This window comes from Onychostruthus taczanowskii, unplaced genomic scaffold (genome assembly GCF_017590055.1).
Source record: "Onychostruthus taczanowskii isolate IOZ18803 unplaced genomic scaffold, ASM1759005v1 scaffold23, whole genome shotgun sequence".
NCBI lineage: Eukaryota > Metazoa > Chordata > Aves > Passeriformes > Passeridae > Onychostruthus > Onychostruthus taczanowskii.
In genome coordinates, this window is record NW_024499573.1 from 9,792,176 (window position 1) to 9,805,810 (window position 13,635).

At 41.3% G+C, this 13,635-nt stretch overlaps 1 protein-coding gene across 1 annotated transcript; it reads right to left on the reverse strand.

The window, feature by feature from the left end:
• Positions 1-5,964: 5,964 nt before the first annotated feature.
• Positions 5,965-6,681, reverse strand: LOC121336401 (tetraspanin-7-like). Its single transcript, XM_041405524.1, has one exon. It carries the CDS (start codon positions 6,679-6,681, stop codon positions 5,965-5,967), a length of 717 nt encoding a protein of 238 aa, XP_041261458.1.
• Positions 6,682-13,635: the final 6,954 nt, after the last annotated feature.

Here is a 13,635-nt window from a genome sequence, read left to right on the forward strand (position 1 = left end):
TATGCTAGAAAGCTGGCTTTGAAACAGCACTCACATATTCATTTCTACTCGTCAGCTGTATGAACCATGTGTATGTCTAAATGACCTCTACCAGGGGACTTTAAATTATCTGTATTCTGCTTTTAAGCCATGAGACTTGTTTTCTGGGACCTTCGTTTTTTCTTCACTAAGTATTTGATAATACATTTATTTTCTGATGAGTTTGCTCAATGGTACCTTCTAAACTTTATTAATTGAATTATTAATGTAATCACTAGAGCTGATCAAAATCCACTTATTTCCATGTAAAATAACTAGTTTATCTTCTGCCTGAGTTTCCCAGAATATTATAATTTTAACAAAACAACAGCAACAATACCATCAAATCAACAATGATATATGCAAGGGGAGTGGAGAGGGAGTGTTGCTTAGCTAAGAAACAAATACCTAATTGAAAAATAGCTATCTGAAATTATTGTTTAATTATTACTTTCTGCCAAATTTTTCATATAATTATAAACTACTAGTGCTAAAAAAGTGCTGTTACTGAAACAGGCAAATCAAAAGCTGTCTTTTCAAAAACCTCTCCAACAAGGAGCTCAGACTTCGAAGGACTGTCTGACCTTGGGGTGGGAAGCTAGAAAATAAAGGAATTTGTTCAAGGGAGCCCATAAGGTAGCCGAAAACTAATAACTGAGATTACAGATAATTACAGATAATTACACTCCAGGAATAAGAAGTGGAATTAGAAAGGTAGGTGGAAGGGCAAAATGGATAAAAAAATGTGAACATGCCACACTGGTGGGAAAATTTGCAATATTAATGTGTTTCCAATTCTGTTTATACCTTAGTTATTCTGATGTTTTCTTTACCAGTTTCAGTGAACAACCTTTTCCAAATTATGAGATAAGTATATTTAGCTGTTGGATTTGTGCGTAACCTACATGATTATTTTGCCTGAACTCTGTACTGAAACTCAAGGTGCTACTGTGTCTGACAAGCCTCCACCTCTACCTCTTCCAAGAGTTTCTAGGTAAGAATGGCAGTATCTGGGACTACTGGGACACCAGTACACTATGGCAAGGAACACGGCATAATACTCCAGCACAACTACTGAGAAGAGGATCTTGTCCTAGAGGTGGCTTTTGGCACACTACACAGTGCTGTCTGCCAAGTCAAGGAACCAAAAGCAGAGAAACAGCCCAGGAACATGCCCTCAGAACAGCAGTAAAGCAGTCGAACTACTGTTATTGATGCTGACATTTTAACCAAAATATTCTGAATCCCAACCCTCCAGTCAGTCCTAGAAGTGACCAGGGATACTCTTAGCACCCCATCTCTGTGACCTGGAAGAAGTGAAGCTATCTGAAATTATTAACACTAAGCATGAAAGATTCCTTTTCTTAGGTTTTGAGACCACACCATTGCTCTAAAGTGCTGATACCTTAAGATGATTCATCTCAATGAAGATAGAGAAAAGCTGTAGAACCATTATTTTGGGAAAACTAGGAACACGAATTACCAAGCAGTATTTGATCTATTTGTTGTAGTGTTAGGATGGAATATGATAGTCTTTCAAGAATCACCAGTCCCAAGGAGTTGCCTGTCTTGGTCAATATGAGCATTGCAATTCCCTTTATTTTGCTGTGGCCTTGCCTGAGACTCAAGATACTGTTCAAAACCAACAAATACAAACGTTATATTCATAATGTATCTGAGTACATATATATACACATATATATATATATGTATGTATATACATGTGCGTGTGTATATATATATATGTATATGTATATATGTGTATATATACATATGTAATGTATCATAATTAGTCTGAGTACCGTAATATGATAAACCAGGGATAACATCTACAAAATGGGAATAGTCTAAGATTGAAGCTTCAAACACTACTCAAGTCAAAACTTAGCCAACCTTAGAGTGACTCTAGATGTGAGAAGAATGAGTGCACAGGAGAAGCAAAGCTGCACAGAAACCATTTCAAGCAGGTTAGAGAGATCTTTATAGAATTAGAGCATTTTAAATAATGTTTAATTTGATAATTTTAATTCTGTAGTCCAGATAAGATACTCTAATAAATTCTATTTTGTAGATTTAAAAGCATTAACAAAAGATTTCCTCCTTACAACAGAGTACTGTGTGTCAATTGCAAATCAAAGGTAATGTGAAGGACAGAATATGTTCCTTTGTTTGCTTCTTTTTTTCTGCCTCATCCACAAGCAAATCCATATATTTGACCAATATCTTTCTGAAGAATATGTGTGATGGTGTTCTCTTTGATGACATGGGACACTAAATCCTTGGATATTTGCATTTTACTGGCCAGACAATGGCAACAGTAGAGGGCACAGCAAAGCAGGATTAAATTGTGATATTTTAAGCAATTTCTCAGCAAACTAAAGTGGCACATTGAACAAAGTGAAATCTATGGGTTTGAATCACATAGAGTTGAGTAGAAATATGTATTTTTACCATCTTGAAGCACAATGTGTGCACGACCAATGAAATATTCACTACTGCTGTCAAAAGGCTTACCATACAAAGACTGAAACAGAAGGAAACAGAATCACAGGAGATCCTGCCACTAGGTTTTTTTGCAGTCTAATTTGCTTTGAATGTCTTTCCATAGATCATCCTGAAAAGCTTAAACTTCAAGGAGAGACAATGTGACTGTCATTAACTTTTCAAGTTGCACAAAGTAAACAGTGGCATTTAAAAATAAACTATGCACATGTTGGAAGGCCAATTGTTTAAGTTTTCCAACCCCAGGATAGCCATCTCTTATTTAAAAATTCACCTGTTCTTACTTAAAAATTCATCTGTTATAAAGGCCAGTTTAGTTCTGGTTTTCTGTAACATGAAGTTTAGCTACAGCAAATAATTCATATTGGACGAAATATCAAAGCACTTTTGAAGTTTGAAAGATTTATATTCTTGGCATTCTAGATCAGCATTATAAAATAGTCCTTGTTTCATAACAAGGGTCTAATCTTAGCACCCTGTTAATCCTAAATATTACTTTGTCCAAACAACAGAGCTGTTGTTTCTACAACTGCAACACAAATTGCTCCTTGATTTGAATAGCCAGTATGTTAGAATTTATATTAGCCTTTTGTAAAAAATGGTATGATCTTTTATTAAAATATACTATTTTGATGAGTGACTTTAAAGTGGATGACAGAAAACAAACACATATTCCAGCAAGGGATAGATGGTACTGTCCCCAGTAATATTTTCCAGTTACAGCCATTTTGACCATCTAGACAAAATGAACCTTGAATCCAGATAAATTTTAAAACTTAAAGTAAGATTTGATTACTGAGCACAAAGAATTCCAGACAATTGAAACAGCTACTGGGAATCTCTTAATCTGGAAATTAATTAGAGAAGAATGACATTTCTTTCTCACAATTGCAAAAGTTAATGTTGTTAATTCTAGGAACTGGCAATAAACATTCAATTAACACTCACAGCCAGTTCATTAAATCTTTGGTGATATAAATATATTTAGCATTTACGTGGTCATTGCCAAGGTTTATCCTATTTTATTGAGGCCAAGAGTGCAGAGTGATGGTTTACATTTTTAAATTATTCATTACATTCAGCTGATGTGCTCGGATTCAGACCCAATCACCATACAAACATACATTGGTACGTTTCAAACTTGCTCTTACTCCTATTTTTATATTCTTAGCACCTTAAAACCAAAACAAATTCACTGAAGTGCATATTTACACTATGTTTGAATGTGTTTTAACAAAGTACTTCATTTTGACTGACTATTATGTGTCACATAAAGCAACAAGGGTCAAAATCAGAAATAATTTTAGTCATCAGTAAAGTAAAAATAGAGCAATGTCATATTCTTGTAAATTTTCAGAGCTTATTAACTCAAATAAAGAAGATCTTTTTATAAACCCAGTGCAATTCTATGCCCCTTTCCCACACTCTCTATAATGCCTGTTTTATTGCATCTATAATGGATCTTTTGAATAATAATTTTTAAAACCCACAACATGCTTCTCTCTCTACATTTCAATGTAAACTTCACTTCACTTGCATTTAGTTGCACCTTGTGTAGACATACAGCAATGCAAATACTCCAAGTTGACACAGTGACCTGTTTTGCTCTTAGTAGCTGCCAAACTTTATTTCTCAAGTACCATTTACCATACAAATGACACTTTTTGCCCATTGTTAAAATTGTACATCATCTTGACTTCCAGAAAATAACATGAGTTCCACTATCACATAACTAAAAAAAAAGAGACATTTACAAGCAAAAATTAAACATATATTTTGTAAAATAATAAACATCAGCCCTCAAAAATAAAGCACTGTTTTGCCTTCAGAGATTCCTAACACATTTCCAGAGTCCACCTACGCAGATGAATACCCAAATGACTGTGAAGACTGTTCACACTACACTGTTAACCTGGAACATGATCATCATAGCTAAATAGCCACCTAATACATGAAAGAAAGCCTTTCCCCCAAAGTTGCTCCACTCCTCCCATGAAGCTACCAGTCATCTTCTTTACTCGTTTGACCATTCTCCACAGCTTTACAAGTCACATTCCTAAGAGATGCCATGTTCTGGAGTTCCCTTGTGGTTCTTTGATTCTTTTCTGAAATCATTCCTCCCCTGTTTGCTGGTTAAGGGGGGCACGTCTTTGCTGCGAGGTAGAGAAATACGTAAAAGTAGAGTTCACAGGTTTTAAGGAAGTGGAAAGAAATGGGAGTTAAGCTCTAAAAGTTCAGGACTCTCTGGAGTGTATGGCTTGCTGTTCCTCAAACTCCAAATGCAAACCAAGATCTATTGCAAAAAACCCAAATTATTGTAGATTTATATTGCTGTCTGACCTGAATACACCAAGAGCTACACAGCAAATCTTGGGGATTCTCCATTTACTCTCAGGTTGTATACAGGTCTGGCTTCAAAAATGTAGGTGGGGGCACACTTCAGAGACAGATCCTTCGAGAGAGGAAAAATGTTAGAATCTGAGGGCTGATTTTTAGAAACCCTTCTATAAAACAATCAGCCTGTTCCATTTATTCTGCTATTAACAGTAAAAGTTCAAAGCAAACTTCTGAAGGGCAATGAACCTTCTCTCCGTTTGCCACCCCTCATCAGATTTGATCGTGCAGCTTTTTCCATCTTCTTGTACGACAGGGACCAAGGTTTTAGGTCTTTTCAGCCCTGCAAATATATATATATAACCAGCCACACACTGGCTAAGAGGACAGGCATATCCTGAAGGAGGGAGTAACACTTAGAGCTGCAGCTCCACCTTTAGATAGAAATCGGCATTGGAAATACCAACAGCAGAAAAAGCACCCGTAGCAGCTGAACACTCACACCGAAGGCAGGATACCTGTGGCAATGGGATGTACGATGCTGGACAGTCTCTCAAGCAGCTCCCAGTGTCAGCTGCTGGCATGGCTGTCCAGGTGCCCCTGGACCAGGCCTGCCCCTCGTGCACTCCAGCAGTTTATCAGTAACATCATTTTCCAGTCTCAGAAGAAAACTCACATGGTGTAATGTCAAGAGACACCTCTCTTGCTCTCCTAGATCCTCTACTCTTTCCTGGTCCACGTTTAGGTGCCTTGGCATGTATACCACCCAGAAAATCAGTCAGCCTTGCCTCAGATGTCCCTGCTGCCTCAGAGAGTGATGTCTGTCCAGTTAGCCACCACTCCCTGCCCAAGTGGTCCGCAGGCTCCAGTGGGGACCTGCTGCCCTGCAGGACACATGGCCAGGCCAGCAGGCACCTTCCCAGCACCTTCCCCTCCGAAGGACTTGAGGTGCTCATAGCACACCTAACACAGGCTCCAGAGGAATGGAGCCTGGAGGAGGACGCTCAAGTGGAAATGGTGAATCTGAAGGAAGGATATTCCCAGTGGGGTGTACTCAGTTATGTGGGAAAGAAGGGAACTGGAGGGGACAAGGGGCAGAAGGGGGGGATCTCAGCGAGGGGTGGTGATGCCCAGCAGGTGGGCAGGGACGCGGGCAGCCAGCAGGCAGGCCAGCACAATACCGACGAGCTGCAGCAGCGCCAGCCCCAGGGCAGCGTTGGCAACATAAAACATGTTGCTGCCGACGAAGGCGGACACGGTGCCGAAGCAGCCGTCGCGGTGCAGGCTGCGCGCGTCGGGCGGGCTGCGCTGGCAGCCGCGGCGGGCCCGGCAGCAGCTCAGGGGCACCGAGCCGTTCTGCTCCAGCCCCCAGGGCGAGGCCAGCCAGTCGCGGTAGCTCTCCACACCGCAGCAGGACAAGGCGCGCTGCAGCGCGTCCAGGGCGTCCGCCACCCCGTCGTCCTCCCCGTAGGCCAGCAGCGCCCGGCGCAGCCCCTCCTGGAAGCCCTGCGCCAGCGTCTGGCGGTACAGGAGCGCCGAGAGCCCGGCCGCCAGCCCGGCCGCCAGCACGGCGGCCAGGAAGGCGCTGTAGGCGCGCAGGAGTCCCCGGTGCTCCGTAGCGGCGCCGAAGCATCCCAGGAAGCCCCAGATGATGACAGCGACGCCGGTGGCCAAGAGGATGGCGGGGGCGCTGGGGTAGTCACTGGCCGACAGCGCCAAGTAACTGCCCAGAGACACCTTGGCCCAGAGGCCGATGATGAGCATGGTCAGCCCCGCTGCCCAGAAGACGAAGCTGAAGGCCATGAGGGACAGCTTGAGCAGGGTCATGGTGCCCTCGCGCCCTGGTGTCGTAGGGAGGGCGGTGGCGGTCACGGTGAGGGCCTGCCGCGGCCGTCGGTGCCGCCGGCCGGAGCGGAGCGGAGCACGGGCGGTCACGGTGAGGGCCTGCCGCGGCACTGTTGGAGGTGCGGCCCCGCCGGCTCCCCGAGCAGCCCTCGGTGCTGCCCGGTGCGAGTGCCGCCGCTCTTCCGCCCCGTGCCCCTTTTGAGGGCGCGGCCCGGGGCGGGCCGGCGGCGCTTGGCCGCGCTGCGGGGCTCGGCGGGGGGGTCGAGCCGCCCAGGGCGAGCAGCTGCCCGGCCGTCGTCCCCGGGCTCCGCTCTCGTCTCCCCGGGATAAGTAAACGGGTGCGACTCCAGCTGCTCCTGCCCGCAGCACTGCGCACCCTCAGCCGAAAACATTCTGTAGCAGGAAAGCTCGGTGTGAAACTTGCCCAGGGTAAACCTGCAGCCCAGGTTTACCCTGGGCAAGGGACTAAACTTTTATAAGCACTAGGAGTAACACTTAACACACAGATAACCTACAGGAAGCACAACGAGTGGTTTTGGTTTTATTTCTTTAATTTTGGTTTTATCTCGTTTACTGCATCAAGCTGTACTATTAAGACCCTTTGTAGAAATAAGCATAAATCTGTACCTGACTATTAACTAACTACACATTCAGTCAGTCACTCAGTTTAGATTTTCCCAGCTGGAAACTATTTTCAGTGTGGCCTGGCCCTGTTAAATATTCATTTGATTTAGCCCATGATAACACTGAGCCGCTGAGAAGACATTAAAGCACAGCAAGGTACTGTTATGTAACTAGTGGCCCAGTAAGCTGCAAGAAGAGATCCCATCATCAGTGTAGTCTCATTGCAAAAGAGCAAAAGATAAGCTACCCCTACAAGTTAGGTTAAAAAAAAAATTAGTAAGAAACTTTAAATGAGACAGTGTCCCAGTCAGAGGTAGAATTAGCATCTCCAGGGGTTTAGTTTGTATGTTCAACAGTCACACTGAAAAAAAAAGGCTGGAGTACCCTGTGGTTCACATCTTTATCAAACCCTTTTGTGACTGAATTCTGAGGTTTACTTGTTTCAGTGGTAACATTTTCTTGATTTCTTTCTGTTACAGATTTAGGGAGGGAAAGGAGGTCCTTTGTGTCACATTTTAATGCACAGGCTTAATGTTCAACCAGAAACTCATAGCTGTCAAACCATTAATATAGCATAATCACAACTGAAAAATCACTTGTTCTTTATTAGAGGCCTTGAATTCTGTCCATTCTCATAATCCATACTTCTGGAACTGTTTGTGTAAGTAGAGGAGGTAGGATTGGACTCCTTGGCCATATATGAAGCCATAAATGATGAAACAGCTTCAGTGTCTGAAAAATAAACTTACTAGAATAGCTTGATTTTTCAGACATTAGCCAAATCCTAAATTATGTTTACATCTTACTAATAAAAAGGTTAAAGAATCTCATTAAATCATACAAGTAAATCAATTTCTATTGTATTACATGTGATATGTGGACTGGCAATACGATGAAAGAGAAGTGATGATCCATTCCGTGTTGTTTTGGAAAGCAAAGTGTTGTGAAAATACCACAAGAAGGGAGGATTCAAATGTGCCTGAGCTACTAAGTCAGAGCAGCAACACCAATTATCAAAGAGTGGTTACAAATTTGGGTAGGGCATTCACTGAGAGTGACTCTGGGAAATGCAAGCTAATATATCCTAGAGAAAACTGGTGCTTAGTGACAGCAAGAAGCTGCCTGCCAAACTGTGCGTCTGAAGGACATGGGGGCGATGGGACATACCTAATTAGGCAGTGCTCTGAAATACTGTTTGGCAAGGAAAAGCCATCTGCTTGAAGTATGAATTTTCCTGTTTCTTTACTCTTCTGGTTTGGTAATATCTTAAGTGTTACATTTTCTTGGCAAATGCATGGTGATTTTGATATAAAGTGATCATCTTGACTTCCTGTCGAGATGATCACTTTTTTTTTTTTTTTTTTTTTTTTTTTTTTTTTTTTTTTTTTGCTGGAGTTTACACTTGAGATTCTGAAGTGACTATTTCCCATCATTCTGTAACAGAGGGGAAGAACAATGCAGGGATTCTTCATGGCTTTTCAAGGAAAATGAGCCTTTTTGTGGTTCTTAGTTCATGACTATTTAAGGTACCTCTGGCTAGAAGAATGAGTGGCAGTACTGGCGCAGACAGCAAGATCAGGTACTTAGGAGCTCTACCACAAAAAAATGGGTAGCAAGAGTAGCTTAAAAAAGTATTGGTTTAATGTTCTTAACTGTATTTTCCTTAGAGACCTGAATGAGATTTTCACGTCATGATTTACACATAGGTACTATAGCTGCTAATGTACCTGCAAATTTACCTTGGGGAAAACTAGAAGTCCTATGATGCCAGCATAGTGTTCTGCTGGTGTTATACTAGTGTACCTTTGATGTTGTAACTATTTATTATTGGTAGTTTATTGTCTGGCACTATGCTTAAGAGCTCCTCCTATGGACAAGATGCCTACTGGGTGGGATCCCTGTAAATACAAAACAAAGGTGTCTCCTATAGTAAAGTCTGATATTGCAATGTTTCATCATGTTGACTGATTTCTTACACCATAAACTCAAGTCCATGGAGTTCAATAGAAATGTTAATAGGAACAGTGTTTTAGTGTAAGATAAGTTATCTAATTCCAACTGAAATTATTTTTATCTAAAACTGAAAGTTATCTCTATTTTAAATTGAATCAGATGAAACAGAAGTCATGGTTTTACAGACTCCCAGGGCTGTGCTGCATGGATGTGGTGCAAGTCCAGGTTGAATGGGAAAAGATGAACTTGGGGAAAGAGAATTTCCCCTTAATCTTTCCATTCATTCTGGGAAGGAAATGTATCAACATTTCATAACAGAACTCACTTCCAGCTGCAGGTCCCTTCAGTGAAAATTAATAGATTATGAAACACCACGTATTACTTGCCTCACAAGTAATCACAAACCCTTGGTCCAAGAAGAAATATTGGATAAACTGCTCCTGCTCATCAGCAGACTCAGAGATGCAGCCTGGGCAGAGCAGAGAAGCATCTGGTGGGGTTCCTACCAGCTTGCATGGCTGAGCAGTTGTCTCCACCTGCACAACTATGATCCTAAGGAAGAACTCAACCTACTGATCCTTGGAATGTACTAATGTACTTCACCAACTGTACTAGCACTATTTCCTTTTTTTCACAGCGAGTTTATTTTAGGAACTCAGATGTGCAATCTCTGCTACATATCAGTTACTTTGCTATTAATAGCAATGATCAGAGATGCTATGAATTAATGATTTACTTCTAATGTGTTTTTTGACCTTAAAGTAAAGCACAAAATTTAATTTTAGCTGTACCTTCACTATAACTAGAGGAAAATAGAATCCATGCCTTGAGCAAGTCTCTCAAGGAAAAATTCAATGCACTTTCCACTTACCCCACAGAAAATTATTATATGCTGGACATCAGATATATTTCAACACTAGTATATCCAAATAGCATGCAGGCTAGGTTGGTGGTAATGTGTCAAAATACCCTGTCAAAGGAATAAAAAAACAAAGTAGATCTTTAAATTTTTCAGGGAGCAATGAGAAGACATGATCAGATTAAACATTGGCAAATTTTACATTTAATTTTAAAATATTTGAATATATTTCTACTAATTCTCTGTTTCCACTTGTTGTATTAGGAGCTGAGGGTATTAAGCATTTCACATATGGGATCTGTGCATAGTGACAGCAGCTCAGTGTACTTGGCAAGTCATCATTCATATAACACTTACCTACACTTATCAACACAGATTTCCATACTTGAGATTTACAAGATCTGCAGCAACAAAAATTTCTTCCACTTTTCACTTTGTTGGTATAATTTTGTATCACCTTTGCTGGGTTTGAAAGTTAATGACTTCATTTCTCTATAGCCCCTTTTCCTGTCTTATCTTAAATGCCATGATACTAATTGTGGAGCAGCCAATCCAAAACAGAGTAAATTAGGGTAAACTAGGGGCTCTCACTGCATAGCACAACCACTTCTCTTTAATTTTATCACAACAGTGGAGGCTTCCAGTTCACAAATGCTGATGCAAGGGAGAAGAGTGTTCTTCTCTGGATGCATAAGAGACCCCAATACACCATGTATTTTATTTTGTTATGCAACCAATGGACAGTAGACTTTTTTGTGATATTGTAAGTGTAGCATTATGGAATGAACAGCTGTCATTGCTGATTATATAAAAAAGATAATGCACACATCCTGATGTATAGAGGTGATCTATATGTTGCCTGTAAAGTGTTTTTATCAAAAAATACCTATCAGTAGTCCCTTGCCTCCTACTGGTGCTTGGCACAAGGTTAGTGGGGAAAAGGAATATTTGGTTACAAGCAAGGTTCATGCTTTCTGTGTCCCTGGGTGAAGAATTGAGAAATCTCATGGATAATTGCACAGCTGAAGCATTTAGCAGCAGAGGTCCAGTGCAAATGTAGGTATTCCACATGTACCAGCTGATTCCTACCTGCACACGTATCTTCTTTGTCTCTGCTGTGCTTCTGTGTTTTGGCAGACCTTGCCATCACAGGAGAGGACAAGGTGACCACGCACCCTGTGTGTAGGCTGGTGAAAGAGCACCACTATTATCCTGGGGTCACTCAAACCTGTGTCCTTGCTGAGGTGAATGGTTACAGCTTTTCTGTAATGCAACAACAGTAGAACAGCAGAGGTTTTTCCAAGCCTTGGGGCCTGGATCTGTTTTTTTACGGCTTCCTTGAATTGCTCACATGAAGTGTGCTGTCCTCAAGCAAGCATTGCTCTTGCCTGCTGTAAAGGTCAGGAAAGGCTTATTCAAAGGAAACAGCCTGTGTGCAAACAACATCCCACACTGGCATCATTGCTTTAATCAGGACAATCATTTGTCAGCCTGCCTGTCCTCTCTGATACTTAGATATGGAGGATCTGGTTTCGCTCTCTTATGATGACAAAATCTTAAGTATTCTTACTAAATTTTGTATTAAAAATGTCTGTTACATTATTCATTCTACACCTTCTCTGTAGACAATAAAGCTACAAGAAGTTTTCTTACAGTTTCCCATAGGAAGAATTGCTAAAAATTTTCTTATTTGATTTTTGTGAGACATTTTTCACATACTTCTAAAGTTATTTTTCTTCATGGAATCATGAGGGGAAAGTCCTGCTTAACAAACTTAATTTTCCTTTATGACAAAGTCACCCATCTAGTTGACCAAGGGAAGACAGTAGATGTGGGATTCTTTTTATTTTGGCAAAGTTCTCAATACAGTCTCTCACAGTATCCTTCTGGACAAAATGCCCAGCACACACAGCTGGATGTGCCCACAATACATAAACAGTACGATTTTATACTGCTGTAGTTTGGGTTCCTTTGCCCGAGAAAAGCAGCCAATTTAAGCTGTAACCTGTCTGGGGACTATTCAGGTTTTCAGATGGGTAAATTTTGTTGCAGGGCACAGGTAGCCCTTAAGCAAGTGGCTTGGGAAGTTATTGCTGTTAATTCCTATATTCTCACCAGAGATGGAGGGACAGATTACAAGAGTGCTTCTAGGCAACTGTCATGCCAGGTAGGATGGATTTGCTTAAACCCTCTCCAATTCATTAGGGGCACTAAACTCTTTAAACCACTCTACCAGGACCACAAGGGCAGGTGAGTAGAAGCTGTTGGTTGTGACCATGTGTCACAGCATGGCCACAGTACACAGAGTATCACCACACAATTCCAAAAGGCTTTAAGCATTTTCCCATACAGACTAACACCATATCTCATCAGAAGGCATCAGGCATCTACCCATAGATAGTAACACCACATCAGAAAGCTTCAAGTGCCTGCTCTCCTTGTTCTTCAGCCCAGCCTTTTATAGTCTTATGTTCATGCATTTCACCTGTGTGTCCCTTTGGTGATTGGTGAGTGCACCTGGGCACTCCATGTCCCATTGCTTTCAATGCTGCTCACCTGCTTTTCACAGCTGTAGTGCATTAGGCATGAGGCTCTGCCACAGCCAAATTCCCAGTTACCACAAACTGTCTACCTCCCACCATGTGGTAATTTTATTCTTAATTTTTCTTCCTAATAGAGTCCTTTTCAGACTTGTCTGTAAGTTCTTTCTTCTTACTTTTAACCAGTAAGTTCTCCACCTTCTCAGAAATCTTGAGGATGTCTCCTTCCTTCTCTTCACTCTTATCTTTAGGTGTATGCTCCAGGATTTTTTGCAGAAAATTTGAACACATTTAATTTCTTGGAAATTCCACCTCTTCATTTCAAGATCCATTAGAGGACACAGCATAGGTATTAACATTTTTACTCAAATCCATGGGAGGCAACTGATATGTAGTAGGTATAATTTTGGGTTTTAGGTTCTGATTCTGCATTGTGCACTGAAACATGTACATGAACACAACATTAACATTAGGGTGCCCTAATGATTTTATTAGCAACTTAATTCTTTTTTTCAGGAGAAAGGCATTATGAAGGGACCTTTCATGTGTTAAGCACTTTTCCATCTAATCTATGAAGACAAAAGCAGCTGGGATTTGTGAATCAGAGATTTGTGAATCTAGATATTAGTAAGAAAGGGATTGTAATCATGTGAAAGGGTGGATTTTTCTTTTACTTGAATTATATAATTGAACTAATACCATCCTAACAGTATTGAGGCTTTCCATCCTTAGGCCACTCACAGCAAGCTCCTGGAGGCAGGTCCTGTAGCCACTGAAGTGAGGGAGAACTTTGTCATGGACTTCAGTTGTGCAAGCTATGTCCTCAGATGAATGCAAGTACACATAAGGAGTCTTACAGCTCATGCAAATAGGGGAGCTGATGAGTGGGCAAGTCGATTACAGCACTTTCACTGATTCCACATATGGATGTAGTATGTGGGAAAATGTTTGCACCACTTG

Bases quoted from the DNA above. Each gene is read 5' to 3' on its own strand.
- LOC121336401 (XM_041405524.1), bottom strand. From the start codon at position 6,681: ATGACCCTGCTCAAGCTGTCCCTCATGGCCTTCAGCTTCGTCTTCTGG.